The sequence below is a fragment of the Choloepus didactylus genome, chromosome 2 (assembly GCF_015220235.1).
Source record: "Choloepus didactylus isolate mChoDid1 chromosome 2, mChoDid1.pri, whole genome shotgun sequence".
NCBI lineage: Eukaryota > Metazoa > Chordata > Mammalia > Pilosa > Megalonychidae > Choloepus > Choloepus didactylus.
In genome coordinates this window covers 236537844-236555352 of record NC_051308.1, presented here as the reverse complement: position 1 = coordinate 236555352, position 17509 = coordinate 236537844, and the positions used below count along the sequence as shown (strand labels likewise).

Here is a 17509-nt window from a genome sequence, read left to right as displayed (position 1 = left end):
ATCATTCAATTCTCTTTTAAATTGTGCCTTTGAATAACAATATGTCTCATAATATATGTTTTCCTGTAGTTGAGTTCCAAAATCCTTATTCCGTTCTCTCTTCAAAGCATATCACAGGGTGGTCAGTTCAGAAGAGATGCCATTGGAGGATAGACTTGCTTTCCCTATATCTTTGACTTGGCAAAAGTTCTTAAAGCCCTTTACCCAACAGGCTGTAGGCCCTGTCCTTTGATTGGTAGACTTTTCGGACCTTGGAAGATGATCAGAAAGGCATTTGAGGAGGAGAGATGATGCACATCCCTGGTGAATTATTCCCTGTATAAGTTTCATTGGGGAAGGATCTGGAACTTAAGTTAGGAAGTGCTGAATCATTTCCACCAATACCACCCTGAATCAAAGTCCTCTTTGTCCTCTGTGCCATTACTGTAGGTCCCGGTTGTCTTTACTCAGCATGGCGTGGCTGAACCCAGGCTCCGAACTGAAGTGAAGCCCCTGACTACATTGGATTATGCTTGGGATGAACCCACCCTGCCACCTTTTATCACTCTCAGTGTTAAAGGGGCAGGTTCCTCTGAGATCACCTGCAACATGAATGATTTCCAGGATAACCGACAGCTTTATTATGAAAATTTCATTTATATTGCTGCTACATATACATTCTCTGGGTAATTCTGGGTTTAATTACTGACCCTGTAAAGCAGAAGGTTCTAATTACTAACTGGTATTAAATTTTAAGCAGCTTCTTAGGAGACTGAAATATGAAGGAAAATTTGCTCTTTCTTTACCGAGTCCTAGGTTTCAGAGTCTATCTTGAGAGGTCATTTAGTCTAAACCTTTGCCTTGTGGCTAGATTAAAATTGATCCAAATAGGTAAGACTTCTCTTTTTAAAGATTTCCCTCAATAATACATTCTAGTATATAATAACTCTTCCTATAAGGCATTATTCTTATTATGTCTTACATTTCTCTTCCTGTAAGTTATTTTTAATATCTTTTTAAACTTTCTTGCTGCTGTTTTATAAGTCTGTAGTCTGCTCATTTGCTTATGAGAACTTGAGAGGGAGAGGGAGAGGGGGGTGGGGAGGAAGACTGTGGTGTGTGTGTGTGTGTGTGTGTGTGTGTGTGTGTATGTGTGTGTATGTGTATGTGTGTCTGTCTGTCTTTCTGTCATTCAATCAATCTTGTTGTTCCAGTTTACAGAAGCTAGAAACTGACTAATCTTCATCATAAGTAGTCAAGTCATCATTCAGATTCCTGTCCCCCATTCAGAATATGGTGAGGCAGACACTTAGGGTCTATTTTAATATTCACCTAAAGCCAAGCAAAGTAACTGAAATTCACAATAATTCTAATTACTGTAGAATTGTAATCTTCATTGTCATTTGACTAGTTGTATTTTGAAAACTCAGGTGAAGAATAGAGTTTATTCCAATTCTGCTGTTAAATTGGTACATTGATTGGTACATAGAGACTCAAACATTGGACTTTCAAAAGATAGTCTTTCTACTGACATGTAAATACAGTGTTTGTTTCAGTGGTGAAGGTAGGGGGCCACTTTTTTAAGTTCTGTGAATCTGAATCTTTGTCATTGCAGTCTTTAGAATTGCAAATACAAACAACCTGAACTGGACATTTAAAGCCATGTTCCTTTCTGAAATGTTCTGGATAATTTTGCGTATGAATGATATTTTTGCATATTCCCAAGTCCCAAAAAATAACACTGGGGGCCTTGGTTATCTTTGTCGTCTACTTATAGTGGAGATTTCACTACCAATGGATTGAATATGTGTCTTTACTGAGAATAACCATCCTTTTCCTCATCTGTTGCAATTTTCTTTGGTAATGATTGTGCTGGGCTCTTTTTCTCCTTATAACAATTGAACTAATCATGCTTTTGTTTGTTCGTTTTTAAAGATTATAGACTCAACTGTGTGACATGGTTAACTTGCCAGTGCCTGAAAAACCATTCTAAATCTGGTTGCTAGATCATATTTTTTTCCTTATGTTCTATAAATTCCAATAGTTACTAAGCTCTTTAGCTGAAAAATTGTAATGGAGGATGCAGAACTAAATGGGTTGAACAGATATGGAGCACATAAAAAGAGAAGTTCCTGGGAATCTTGGTGTACTAAGAGGTTGAACTGTCTTTTAGGGGATATTAAATGCTATTTATTTCTTTGCATTCTTGGAAGGAATTAATGATGGGAAAGAAGATTAGATTTTTTTTTTAGCTCTGAATTTATCAATCCATTTTTTGATGATAGGGATTAACAGAAACTGGAGAATAATCTAAATAAAACTTCGTACAGACACCCCACAGTCTAGCTAGGCTGCAGCATTCCATAAAGCTTAGGATTCTTAAGTCACAAAGAAACACAACAGGATTATTGAACTGGAGGAAGGTGTCTATGAACCCTTGTTTTCTTTTCATACTAGAGGAACTTCTAATTTCTTGCCAACACTTAGAGAAGTAATGATGTTGATCTGCTTGGCAAAGAATAGAGCCAATTTTTGGCCCTTTGGAATGTCTGGCATGGGTTTTGATTTTTTGTTTTTGCCTCTAATGATATGTAGTCATCCTTTTATGTCTAAATTATAAGCCACTAAAATTATCAGGAGAGGGAAATGTCATAGTATGTCTTCTGACAAATGAATCTTTGAACTCTGCAGAAAAAAATATACAAGCCTGATCTCTATGTTACTTGAGTCAGACTTTTTCCTTTATATTTGTTTCAAAGAGGTTTCAGGCATTTGCTTATGAGAGCTTGAGAAAGAGAGGGAGAGGGGCCTGGGGAGGAAGACTGTGCGTGCACGTGCGTGTGCGCGCTTGTGTGTGTGTGTGTGTGTGTGTGTGTGTGTGTGTGTCTTTCTGTCTGTCATTCACTCAATCAGTCAACCAATCTTGTTGTTCCAGTTTACCAGAGGGGACAGGAAGGCCTGTGACTTCCAATAAGCCCATTACCTGTGCAGAGCTTGTCTTAGATGTCTCGCCAAAGACACAAAGAGTCATTTTAAAGAAGAAGGTAAGAAGCTTAAAAATTGGAGTTTATAATAAAAGATTTCAGCATTTGAAGGGAGTTAGGCCCATCTAGTACAAACTCTTAATTTTACAGATGAGGAAATGGAGACTCAGAGAGGTTGAATGACTTGCTCAAGGCGCAGTACTCAGGTGCTCTCTGAAATTTATCAGTCTGACATTTTTTTTAAGTGTGAAGTTGGAAGTCAGCTTGAAAAGAGAAAAAAAACTCAATTTGACATTCCCTTCAAGTCAGTTTAGAGAAATGTTTATGCTATTTTTATAGAGAAAAAAGACAGTAAAATTTGGCTGAAATATGAAAAAACGATAGAAGGACTGGTAATAAATAGGTCAGATGTAAAGATGAGAGGTTTGGGAACAGAAGGGACATTAAGAGGAGGGTGGCCCTCAGTGGTAGTTGTTTGAAAACAGGCAATACAGATACCAAGGGAAGTCACAATTACATGAGGGATGTGTTCCTGAAGATTTTGTGTAATTTAAACCTCATAATTAAAAAATAAGCCTTACACAGGATTTCTCTTTACCACTTACTGCTGACAAAGGATGTGTCTCTATCACCTAAAATGGTGTCACACAGTAGCAATGTAGATAAATGAGTCACTTGGCTTTGGGGTTATATAATTCTTGACAAATTTTTAATTTGGGGAGGGGGATTCAAATTATTTCAAATTTTGCACATAAAATAAAACTTTAATATGTGATTTTATTTCACACCATTCCAAAGATACATGAGTCAAATTTGCTTAAAATATGATTAGACTGTTCTATATAAGGCAGTGCTTCTGTGGGAGATGCAATTTGGAAATAAGATTTGGGAATAGTGATAGGAGGCCATGGGGCATAGGAATTGAGAGTAAGCAGTTTCGGAGGCTTTTATTGAGAATTTTTAAAAACAAATTTTGAAAGACAATAAGTCTGAAATCTAAAAGAAGTGGCAAGTCTGACAGAAGTCAGGCGTGTTGGGAAAAATGGAAGAGCCTTTGGAAATAATGTTGTCAGATAACCTCAAAGAATGTTCAAGTTGTTGAGGCTGTCAGAGTGAGTGAAAACCAACTCGTGAATAAGATGATTTAGCAAGTGGGATATGGTCACGGGGTGTGATCAGCAGAATATTAATGGTAAATTTATGTACAATTTCCAAGGTCTAGGGGGCTGTTAAGCAGATGATAACATATTATAATAGTAAAATTCAATAATTGACAGAACATTTTCACAGTTACTGTTTCACTTGATGAGGATCAATACTGGCGAATAGGAGGGTCGATTGTAAATGAGTCAATCGCATTGACAAATAAATTGAAGTAAAGATGTATGAATTGGCATTAAGAAATGGATCTGTTCTGTTTAACTGGAAACCAAGAGTAGGAAGTTTGGCATCTTAGGTTTTTGTTTGATTTTTGGTTTTTTACTTTTTATTTTTAAACCATCTCAAACTTACAGGAAAATTGCAAGAACAGTACAAAGAAGTTTTGTTTTCCCCATACCATTTGAAACTTAATTTGTTGACATGTTGCTCCACATGCTTTAGTGTATATTTCCTACAAACAAGGACATTCTTCTACATAACCATATGAACGACCATCAAAATCAAGATTATTTCTGATGCATTGCTAGTGTCTAATCCTCAGATCCCATTCAAGTTTTGTCAGCTGTCCCAGTAATGTCCTTTTCAGCAAAAGGGTGCAGGCTAGAATCACTCATTGCAATTGTTAGGTCTCCTTTGGTCCTGGAACAGTTCTTTAGTCTTTTCTTGATTTTCATGACTTTGCCAGTTTTGAAGATGACAGGCCAGTTATTTTGTACTCTTCCTCAATTTGAGTTTACCTAATATTTCCTGATAATTAGATTCGAGTAATGTATCTTTGATAGGAATTTTACAGAAATTGATGCTGAGATTTTGATTTGTCCCAATACTGGTGATGTTAACTTTGAGCACATAATTAAGGTGGGTCTGCCAGGATTCTGTAAAGTTACTCTTTTTTCATTTGTAATTCATCAGTATTTTGTGGAGAGGTACTTTGAGACTATGTTAATATCCTGTTCCTCGTCAAACTTTCAATTTGCTTATATATGCATGTATTTATATCAGTCTGGATTCCTGTTTTATTCTGTGGATTGTCCATTACAATTACTATTTATTTTAGTGCTTAGTTTTTCTCATATTTGACCTGTGGCAGCTTCTTTAACCTGTGTCCTTTTTGTGTGCCCATGATCCTTGAGCACTTCCTTGCGTTCTGGCATGAGAAATGTTCCAGGCCCCTCTTGTACTTTCTCTGCCCCATTCCTGGAATTCACTTCTTCAAGGAGCCCTGATCCCACCCCCCCCTTTTTTTTAAACAGCTTTATTGGGATATAATTCACTTACCATACAGTTCACCTTTTTAAAGGGTACCATTCATGATTTTTAGTATATTCACAGATAAGTGCAGCTATCACCCCAGTCAACTTCAAAACATTTTCATCACCTTTAGCTGCCACACCATCCCATCATTCCCCACCCCCAGCCCTAATCAACCACTAATCTATTTTCTGTCTCTATAGATTTGCCTGTGCTGGATATTTCATATAAATGGAACCATACAACAGTGGTATTTTGTTGACTGGCTTCTTTCTTTTAGCATAATGTTTTCAAGGTCTGTCCAAGTTGTAGCATATATTAGTACTGCATTCCCTTTTTTTTTTGCCTTAAAACAACACCCATTTATTATTATACAGTTGCAAGCGTCAGGAGTCCAAGTATACCTTAGCCAAGTCCTCTCCTCTGGGTCTCACAAGGCTGCAGTTAAGTGCTGATCCCTTTCATTAGAGAATGATATTTATAAACCTAAGATATGTGCAGTAGGTGTGCTTGTTGCTATTGTGATTTCATTGTTCCCAGAGTAGATTTTATAAATGTATATACAGAGGTACATACATAGGCAAATCCATATACATATTTTATGTATTAAACATATATACATATATATTTCTATATCTATCTCTATGTATTAAAAACCAGGAATTCACATTAATATTTCCAATTCCAGTCCAACATCACAAGTTTCATTCTAGTTTTCTCCCTTTCTTTATTTTTAACTCCACTGTCCAACACTGTAAATGTATTTATTGATTTGCTCAGTCCCCCTGTAGGTAACAAACTTTCCTTTACGTGGACACTCTTGTTACCCTACTTGGGCTCTGCTTCCTGTGTGCTGGGCAGCCCCGCTCCCACCCCCTTACCTCCACTCCCAGCAGGACTGTTCTCCTCACCCCTGTGTGGCTCAGATGCCTCACTCTAGGCTTCTCTACCCTAGCTCCCCTGCATGGATGTTATCTTAGCCCCCCTTGGGCTTCAACACCCCACTCTGGGCTGCCCACAGCCTGCGTGAATGCCTTCCTTGTTCCACTTGGCTTTAATATTCCGCCTGGGGCCACCCTGCTCCTTACCCCCAAACTCACAGTCCCCCATAAACTTCTCCCTTTCTTGGTTCCATCAGTTGGTCTGGGGAATATATTTTGATGAAAGAGGGAAAGGGAACTCACTGGAAGAAAAATGGTACATCTCAGGTTTTTAAATGGAAATGTTGGTAGTTTCCAACTTACGGTGGACTTGCAGTGGAAGAATCCATGTATAAAATCTTAATCTCTCTTGGGGCATCTGTCCTTTGATTTCCAAACTGGAGCATCAACAGGATAATTAAGATGCTTTTCCATGTGGTTTTGGAGTTGTGGTTAAATGTATTCTCTTATGTGAACAGAGAAGCAAGCTTGCAGGGATTGCACATGAAGAAGTAAAGCTTAGTATCATCTTTTTTTGCAAACATTGGAGACAGTAGAACAAAGTAGAAACAGCAGTGTACCTTTCTAGGTTTGAGTTCTGATTTTGCTACCAGATATATGATATCTGGTACTTCACTTTCCTCTCTGAGCCTCATTTTCCTGCTGACCTCCCAGGTTCGTTAGAAGGATCAACTAAGATAATGTACATAAAGTGCTATATAAAGAGATGTAATAATAATAATAGCATAGCAGAAATTTATTAAGGCCGTACTCTGTGCCATGCATGTTCCAAGTGCTTTTCATTTGGCAACAGAGTTTAAGTAACTCGTCCAGGGTCACTCAGCTAGTAAATGGTGCAGCTGGGTTTAAGCTTGTAGCATTTTGACTCCAGGATTCATACTTCTTTGTTAATTTTTACTTTGTAGGATGTAATGCAAAAGTTGTCCTTGCAGTACAGACATAGAACATTAATGAGTTTGTGGTACCCAGAAGTGTCTGCTGCCCTGGAGGAGCTCCTCCCTGGTGAAAGTGGGTGTGATCCTGACAGATCTAGGTGGAGTATGCTTTCCCACAGAGAGAATATTCTAAACGGCGAGGTGCTCCAGAAATGGAGCCGTAGGGTTTGTCTTAAGAGAGGCAGTGTGCAGAGTGGTCAGGCATGCCCGCTCTGCTCGGGAAGCAGGCTGTGGGGATTCACACTGTGGCTCCACCACCTGCAGGCTGTGTAACCATGGGAAAGTTACTTCATTTCACTGAATCTTAATGTTCTCGTCTGTAACTAAGGATAATAAGGATAACAATCCTCACTGGATTGTTTTGAGGATGAAATGAGTTATTACATATAAATCCCATGGAATCATGCCTGGCACACATGGTAAACCTGAATAAATATTATTATTATTATTACTGTTTCTTTTAGTATATAATGGACTATATACTTTCCTGGATTAGACTGAAATCCCAATTGCTATTTATAAAATATTCCTACAGAAAAAATTTATTTAGAATTAGCAACAAGCAACTTAATATAACCTTGAATACAGTCAACTTTGTTCAGAATCAACCTTGTTATTAACCTTTGATTCTGTTAACCTTTGAATACAATCCTGTTATAAGTTGGAAATCATCAATATAATATACTTCCATTATAAACATGGGGAGAAAGGAAAGGAAAACTCTGGTAAGTTCTGTTGTCTGAGAGTTATGAGGATTACCAATTATCAAATATTGAGAATATCATATACTTAGTACTCACGTTATGTAACAGGGTCATTCTTGAATTTCTAAGGGTACCCGTTTGTAGCAGGAGTAACCATGGCAGTATAGCTGGGATAAGAAATTAAGCTGACTCTCATTGACTATATTATATTTCCAAACTGTTGTTTATAATTTTTGGAAGACTAAAAATATTAGATATATGAAAAGAATAAATTTTTTGAAAATTGACTTTTTTGAAATTTTTGGTGTTGATTCAAGAAGTATTTGAGTTTTCGTATTTCACCCTAAATGCAACTAGGGATTGACAATAATGAATATTTGAATTAAGCATGTACATAATGTGGAAAAATGTCTACATCCACTTCCTACTTGAGAATTTATGCAGTCGTTGTATGAAACTGCCGAAGCGAGAGCTATCTGTGGCCACCTGTGATAGCGCTCCCTGTCTTTGCATGTGTGTCTCCTCAACAGGAACCCGGGAAACGTTCTCAGCTGTGGAGGATGACTGGAACAGGCGTGCTGGCCCATGAGGGCTCTTCAGTCCCCCACAACCCCAGCAGGCCCTTAGCAGCCCGCTCTGCCGAGGGCGCTGCCGTCTTAGATATTGCCGGCCTTGCTGCAGTAACCGACAACAGGTAATTTTCTAGGCAACTTTTGATTCAACTCATTGCCTCCAAGTTCAAACTCAGAGGAAATCTACACTGAAAAGCCAGAGTTCTATAAATGAAGTGAAATTTTGAATTTTTATATTTGTATTTTTCTTCAATGACAGAAATTTGTCAAATTCCAAAATATGAGTATTGGACCTTTCATTATGTGTTTTAAAGTTATTATGGAAATACCCATTCAGATGTTTAAAAATTAAAGCAGTAAAAAAGGTTTGTTATGCAAAGCAAATGTCTCTTTCATCCAAACTTCTAGCCCCCACACCAGAACCAAAAAAGTGAAGTTTCTTTTTTTTCTTTTTAAGAATTTTGTTTAATCTTAGTAAAGTAGAAATTAAGTTATTAAGAGAATATTTAAGTGTGTGTTTATGAGTAACTCCCTTTATTCAAACCAGCCCTTTAACTTTGAATAAGTTATTTGATTTGCCCTGTGCCTTAATTTCTGCATAATGTCCATGTCTTTGTTTTTGATTTGTACCTTATTTACTTCCAAAGACTTTAGATGACTTGCAAGTTAAAACCTGATATAAAATAAAAGTATTCAGAGATAAACAGAAAAACTGTTTGAAAAGGTTTTAAACACATTTAGTAGATATCCCTTTGCATACCACATAACTTTTCATTTTCAGAATGCGAGAACATATATTATTGTGTTGTATTATGAATCTTTAAAATCTTAATATCACTTTGTGTCCATCTCTCTGTTGCTTTACATTTTGTTTTATTCCTCTTTCCTAGCCATAGGATTCAAGCTACTGCCCATTAGATTTTGAGGGAGGGTAGAGGATATTGCAAAGAAGAAGAACAAAACCATAATCTTGATATTTTCTTAAGGCCTGAGATATTTGTCTTAGAATTTGTTACATTTTCCAGATATGAGCCCCTGATGCTAAGAAAGCCTGACCGCAGGCGAAGCACAACTCAAACGTGGAGTTTCCGAGAAGGAAAACTGACCTGCGGGCTACGTGGGTTGGTTGTCCAGGTCAGTGTTTTTTTGACATCCCCAGTTGCAGCAAACAGTGGTTGAGCCTTCTTTGAAACAAAGTCTCAACAAGGATGTGCATGATATGGGATAAATGGGAAAAATAAATTACAGAACGATATGTATTATATTATCCCATTTTAGTTAAGAGAAAGTGAAAAAAATTTGTTGTGCGTCTATGTATTTTCATTTGGGAAGTGTTCTTGAAGGGGATGTACAAAATATATTTTAAGAATGGTTGCCTCTGAGTGATGAGATTTTTTTTTCTCTTGGCTTACCTGGATTTTTCCTTGATAACATAAATTACCTATGTAATTTTTAAAAGAAAGAAAAGAAAAGTGTTAACTAAAAACCCCCAAACTGAGTTAGACTGTTTAGTGTCAGACTTGTGAAGTCAATATAATAGCGACATAGAACAGTCTTGTAAATTTTTTGGTGAAATAGTATGCCGTCACCATGGGCTCACCATGCTCTGTGATGCCCAAATAAACCTTTAATTATTGTAGCAAATATCAGAATGAAGGTTGCTGGACAATTTCCTTTGTCCTCTATTCAGCCAGTCTACCCCATAATGAACTCCTAGGTACTTTACAGGTGGGTATGAATTTGGAAACTCACTAGGAGGTTGGGTTTTCGACCTTTCTGGCTTCAGGCAGAAATGAGACCACGGGCCCTGGAAGGCATCTAGGAGGCCTGAGGGTATCGCACAACTACGTGCTTGACTGTGTGCGCAGTGATGCCTTTGCCCGGGGCTTTTTCTGGAAGGCAAATACTTGATCAGCAGACCCTTGATGGAGACTCTGAGTGTGTTTGTCCCTGGTAGAGACCAGGCTGTCCTTCCATATTGGGAGATTTGCCTCCAGGGCAGTGAGCAAAACTGTAAGTAGTCTCTGCCTACCATTTGGTGAGATTTATTTTATCTCTATTGCCCTGAGCTTTTTTCATCAAAGACAAGCTGCTTGTTATATGAAGCACACATCTGGAAGGGATTTGTGATTTTCAGTTAGCAATACAATTCATACTTGTAGAGGGAAAAGAGGACCTGTCATAATTGGTGGATTCGTGTCTGACTCTGACTTTACTTCTCTTTGTTTCTAAACCTCATGTAATTGCAGTTCTCTTGGAGCATGCCTCTCCTCCCCACCAAATAAATCCCTTTCTGATGTTTGTTGTTCCTTGAATCTATTTCATCATTTCACTACTTGTGAATGACCCTATGATAACAGTATTCAGAGCAGAATGTGTTTTGGTTAGGCAAATGAGCTTGTTTTGACGTCATTATTCTGAATAAAGTAATTGAAGGCATTAAAACATTTTCTGACCGTGCTCTTAGAAGTCTATGTTTCCACTTTCTTTTTAATCTAACAACAGTCATAAAAGACTTTATCCATGTTGAAATCTGTCTTATAAACCTAGCTCAAAGTGTCTTTTTCATTAATCAGTATTTAGAAATTAACAAAGAGGATCTAGACACTCTTTGCTATTGTCTCCTCTAGCCCTATATTTGCTCTCCCATAGGCATCATCCTGTACACTTCCATTTTACTTGGGGCTATAGCAAGAAGATGCTTTTCTACAAAGGCCTGAATAAACTGGGCATCAGGTGATATTCACTATTTTGTTTTAGAAGAGGCATTTTAAAAGAGGCACCGTCTTTTGAATATCTGGGTTGGTTGTCCAGCCATGGGCCTATTGGGGAGGTTTTCAACTCTAGAATTTGCTTCTTATTGGAAAACTGAGTGATAGTGATAATTGTTTTATTTTCAGAATTTTTCTGAATTTTAAGCAAACTCTAATGAGATTGCTCAAAGAATCAGGGCTTTGGCTAATATGTTTGGTTTATTTTAATGGTTAGAAGTTATTATAAGGCAGAGCAAACCAATATACTGTATTCATGGAATTATCTCCCACTGATTCCCCCAATTCATGTAGTCTTACCCAAATTATCCTATTATTTTCATCATCTGCAAAGCTGAGCAAATAGTAAATGCTTTGCTATACATTAACCATATCCCCCCAAAAGAGAATTAAATTCCGTAACTTGTTTCAAATGGCATGTAAAAATGTCAGGGTCAGTGCCTTTGCCTTTTCTTACATCTTATTCCCATGTTTTGTAGGCCAAAGGAGGGATTTCCGGTTTGTTTGATGGAGCTGAAGTTGTTCTTGGTCCTGACACTTCCATGGAGCTTTTAGGGCCAGTTCCGCTGGAACAGCAATTCATTAACCAAAAAATGAGACCTGGTTCTGGAATGTTGTCCATCAGAGTCATCCCAGATGGCCCAACCAGAGCACTACAGGTGAATTTACCGTAAGGAACGACATGAAACTCAGTGTCCTTTTTTTCCCTCCAGTGCTTAATCATTCAACAAATAGTTATTCGATATAAATATTAAATATTTGTACTTTCTGTGTGTAGATCTTGTGCTGGATATGAGGATAATGATGTCCTCATCTGTGAAATGGGGTTAGGACTTTCCTCACAAAGTTGTTATAAGAATTAAAGAAGATAATGCTAAGAACAGTACTTGTTATCATTTTAAGAAATTATTAATGTCTTACTTTAAGTAATCGCTGTATTAGCAACATTAACAACAGGAAGATAGATTAAGTACCTAATAAGAAAGTTAAAATGTGTTGTGAGAGTAAGAGTGGAGGGTATTATGGAAGACTACATAGGAAGGACTTGCTTGCCTGTTGGAAGGTCGGAGAGTTTTCTGAAGGGAAGTGATACTTAAACTGAGACCTAAAGGTTAACTGAATAGAGTCAGCCAAATAAAGAGGGAATGGGGAAGAGCTTGCATTCTAAGTAATCAGAGTGTTCATTCAAGAATTATTTATTGAGCCAGGCACCATTCTAGGTACTGAGCATATATCAGTGAACAAATAGACAAAATTCCTGCCTTCTTGGAGCTTACATTTTTGACAGGAGGAGACAAACAATGATCACTAATCCTAATAAGTAAATTATACACTTTGAGAAGTTGAAGGCATGGAGATAAAAGAGAGCGACCCTTTTGGTAAACCAAAAGAAGTTTTATCTAACTGGCACGTAGAACATGGTAAGAAATAGGCTGTAGATATAAGCAGGAGAAAGATTATGAAGAACTTGGAACACATGCTAAAGATTTTGAGTTTTTCCTAAATGAATCAAGAGTCAGGTCAGAAATTTATTTTAGAAAGCTCACTCTGGCTGTGTTGTGGAGAACTGAAGTGGGCAAAACTGGAGATACAGAAAGACCAGTTAGGAGGTTCTTCAGTCATCTAGATGAGACATAATGGTGGCCTAAACAAGGATAAATGGAAGGATTGGGCAGGGGGAGGATGGAGAGAAATTAATAGAAATGCAAGCTTATTGAGGAGTAGAGTCAATAATCAGACTTAGTGATTGATTAAATATGGGATTGAGATTCGGATTTGGGCAACTAGAAGGATCATGTGCAGATCACTAAGAGATGAACACAGAGCAGATATCTGGGGGAAAATGAGGAGTTGAGTCAAGGAAACTGAATATGCATAGATGTAAATTTGGGTCTGGAGCTCTGGAGAGAGAGCTGGGATGGAAATGTGGATTTGTTAGGATATGGTGTAATTAGAGAACCAAAAGATGTTGGTATGTGACAGTAAACTCTCCAAGATAGTACATCATAATCCACAATACCTTTTTATAAAGCAGTCTTCTGTTAAGGCAAAAATTGAATGAAGCAGTCTTTGAGATTTACAATTTTGACATGAGCTGTACTTCTGGATCAGCTACAGATGCCTAATCCTACTTTGTGAGGCTCTCAAGGTCTACAGCTTGAACTTTTCCATGTAGTCTTGAAACTAAATTTGCTTCATTGTTATGTTATGTGTGTATAACATTATTATATAAGGTTACCTTAGCAGTGTTCTGGAAAACCATTAATTTCCATAGAATTCTTGAGCATATAGTTACTTTTGGTTTATACAATTGGTATAGAATGGATTTCACTATTGAAGTATGAGCCCACTTAGCAGAGTGTTTTATTTGACTTTAGATAACAGATTTTTGTCAACGGAAAAGTGACCGTTCATCATATGAAGTGGATGAACTCCCTGTTACTGAACAAGAATTGCAGAAACTAAGGAATCCAGATATGGAACAGGAATTGGAAGTAAGTTTAAAGTATTGTATATTTATTTCTTTGATCATCAGTTTGTTTAGACAGAATTTCGCTCTGTGGTCTCAGTTCAGATCTACTCTTTTCTTTCTGCCCATGTAAATTCTAAATATGGGTATTACTTAGTGGTGTTTAATTTTATCACAACATGAATGTGTGAATACTTCATATAAATGGCAGCCAAAGTTTATGTGGAATAAGAATGTGACAAATGTTCCTAAAATAAAATGACAATAAAGGAAGCTAAACTATTTTAATTTAAGACAGAATTTAATGTAAAGAATAAGGAAATTAGATTTTTTTTTTTTTTTTTTTTTTTGACTCCAGTTGACTCTGACATCTTCCTTCCCCTTTTCCTGTTTGGACTTTGTGAAGAAAATGAAAATTTGAAAAGTAAAATAGGGTTAACATGAAAAAGGCACATTTATTCAATATTTATTCAGTGAGTTTTTAAACAAATCAAATTCCTGTGTATAAAGCACTGTCTTTGATGTTATAGAAGTTCAGTGAATAGCCTATTAGGAGCTTCGATTCCAAACAGGGAGAAAGAGTCTCAAACAATCATGTTCTTATAATGAAATGTAGAATATCATCAGTGTTCCTACAGAGGAATGAAGTGACTGGAGTTGGGATGGGATTGTGTCTAAAAGGGGAAGGCTTCTAGTGAGATAATAGCATTTGAGCCATTGAGATGATTCATAGGACCCTCCTAAATGGTTTTCATCTGCTCAGAGGTAAGGAATAGAGGGATTTCCAGCCATTTATTTCCTTGTACTCTCCAGGCTACCTTAGAGCTCTGTTTTAAACAATCGTCAGTGTGCCATATTTTTATTTCTTTTTAGGTACTTGTGAAGTTAGAAGGTGGAATTGGGCTGTCCTTAATTAATAAAGTCCCAGAAGAACTGGTCTTTGCAAGTCTTACAGGAATCAATGTTCACTACACACAGCTGGCAACCAGCCACATGCTTGAACTCAGCATCCAGGATGTACAGGTAAGGAGGGTAGTTTTCTGAAGTTGTTAATCTACTTGTTTTCATGCTGAACACCCAGCCAGATCCAATGTTTGGTGTCCTATAAACATTGATGCTTCATGGGAAGTGTCTTGAAGCCTTTGAAAGATCATTCCATGAATAGTTGTTTCTACCTAGATTTGTCTCACTTATTTTTCTATATAGCAGAATTCTGAAGATAGCAGCCAGTCCATAAATAATTTATGTTCAATAACTCAGTCAAGGTGATCTGGAGGAAGGTGACCCATGGTTATCCATCTTGCCATATAGAAAAAACTACAGGAAATCTTCTAAACATTATCTAAACAGTTGGAGGAATTGAGGTTCAGCATAGGGGGAGAAACAAGGAACTGCACTTCTGCATCTGGCAAAGATGGAGTACAGGGACTGGATTCACCCTCCCACTTGAAATAGCCCCCAAATCCAGGTAAAACACATGAGATAACAGTTTTCAAGATAATGGACATCAAGCAGTGAAGGACAGTGATCCCTGAGAGGTGAGAAACAAAAGAGGTGAGTCCTGCAATTGCCCCAGCTTATTGTCTTGAGAGAATTTCCAGGCCATGGCATAGGGAGGAGAGACTGAAATGGAGCCCAGCAGACTGGATGACTTGAAAAAACAGAGCTGAAAGTCAGGGAGACCAAGGCAGCTAGAGTTCTTAGGAAGCATACCTGCGAGAGAGAGCTGCAACAGAGAGAAAACTCTTGAGATCTGTCGAAGGTCTCTCAGATATTCAGCAGAGTACTGATCAGTGATGCATGTAAAGAAACTACCCTCCTAGCCATCCAGAAGGATTCAAGGGAACAGTACCTGGCTCACATAGGGCATTGGGATGAGTACTCAGGAAAGGCTTTCCTTAGTGGTGAGGAATAAGGAGCCTTAGGCTGAGCATTGCTCTGGACCCGCTTAACAAATCATAAAAGGAACATCTGAAAGGATAAGTCTGTTTTCAAGTCAATTAACTGTATCCCTAAACAAGGCTCAAGAAGATTTATAGAAATAAAAAATTCCAGCACCAACAGGGTAGAATTCACAGTATCTGTCTTCCTACCACAGATTACCGCATATACAAAGGGCAGGAAAACACAATTTATGATGAGTAGAATCAGTCAACTGACCCAGAACTGGCACAGATGTTAGAATTTTCCGAGAAGGACCTTAAAACTGTTACTATAATTTTATTCCCTGTGTTCCAAAAATTAAGTAGCAATATGGATGATATTTTAAAACCTTGAACCAAACTTCTAGAGATTCAAATTACAGTGAATGAAATGAAAAATTTACTGGGTAGGATTAACAGCACATGACACAATGCAGAAGAAAAGATTAGTGAACTTGAAGGCATGTGATAGAAACTGTCCAAACTAAAATACCCAGAGAAAATATAATAATTAAAAAATAAAATAAAATGCTATCAGTGGCCTGTGAGAGAACTTAAAGCCACCTAATGTATAGGTAATTGGAGTTTCCAAAGGAGGGGGGAGGGGAGGAGGGGACAGAAAATATGTTTGAGGAAATTATGACTATAAGTTATCAAAACTTGATGAAAACTATAAACCTATAGATCAAGAAGCTCAACGAACCCCAAACAAAGGAAAAAAAAAAAAAGAAGAAGAGAAACTACACAAAGGCCTATCAAAATCAAATTAAAACCAGTGATAAAACCGCCAGCAGAAGAAAGACATAGATTAGGTACAGAGGAACAAAAATAAGGATGACAACAGATTTCTTGTTGGAAACACTGCAAGTGAGAAGACAATAAGTAATATCTTTAAAGTAATGAAAAAAAAAAAAAAAAACCCAGTTGTTAACCTAGAATTGTATGGCAACAAAAATAACTTTCAAAAACAAAGGTGAAATAAAGGTGTTTTCAGACAAACAAAAACTAAAAGAATTCATTACCAACAGGCCTATGCTACAAAACATGTTAAAGGACATTCCTTAGCAGAAAGAAAATGATTACAGATAGAAATTTGGGTCCACACAAAGGAATAAAGGGTACCTGAAATGATAACTACATGTAAATATATAATTTTTTTCTTATTTAAATCTCTTTAAAAGATAATTGACTGTTCCAAAAAAATGTGATAACACTGTTTTGAAGGGTATATAACATATGCAAGAGTAATCTGCATGATAACAATAGCAGAAAGGTTGGGAAGGGAGAAATGGAAGTATTGTCAGTTGGTTATTCATGAAGTAGTATGATGTCATTTGAAAGTAGACTGATAAATTGAAGGCGAATACAATAAACCTAGAGAAACAATGAAAATAACAAAGCAAAGAGTTATGACTAATAATCCAACAAAGGAGATAAAATGGAATAAAAGAAAATACTTGATTAATCCAAGAGAAGGCAATAAAAGAGGAAAAAGAACAGATAGGGCAAATAGAAAACAAATTGCAAGATGATAGACTCAAACCTGAGTGATTATATCAGTAATCACATTAAATATGAACACTTTAAACACCCAATTAAAAGGTGGAAATTATTGATTTAGATCAGAAAGCAAGACCCAACTGTGTGCTGCCTATATGAAACTCACTTTAAATGTAAAGACACAAATAATTTAAAGGAAAAAAGATAGAAAAAGATATACCATGCTAACTCTAGTCGTAAATAACCTGGAGTGCCTATATTCATATCAGAAGGAATAGATTCCAGGGCAAAGAATAATACCACAGATAAGTAAGGTCAT

General features: G+C 37.1%; 1 protein-coding gene across 1 annotated transcript in view; it reads left to right on the top strand.

The window, feature by feature from the left end:
- The window catches only part of VPS13D (vacuolar protein sorting 13 homolog D), a 303465-nt gene that overhangs the window by 181544 nt on the left and 104412 nt on the right, over positions 1–17509 (top strand). The window contains 7 exon segments of the mRNA XM_037828496.1: positions 430–665; positions 2915–3023; positions 8486–8649; positions 9553–9661; positions 11778–11957; positions 13677–13793; positions 14642–14791. Of these exon segments, the coding sequence (XP_037684424.1) occupies positions 430–665; positions 2915–3023; positions 8486–8649; positions 9553–9661; positions 11778–11957; positions 13677–13793; positions 14642–14791 (1065 nt within the window).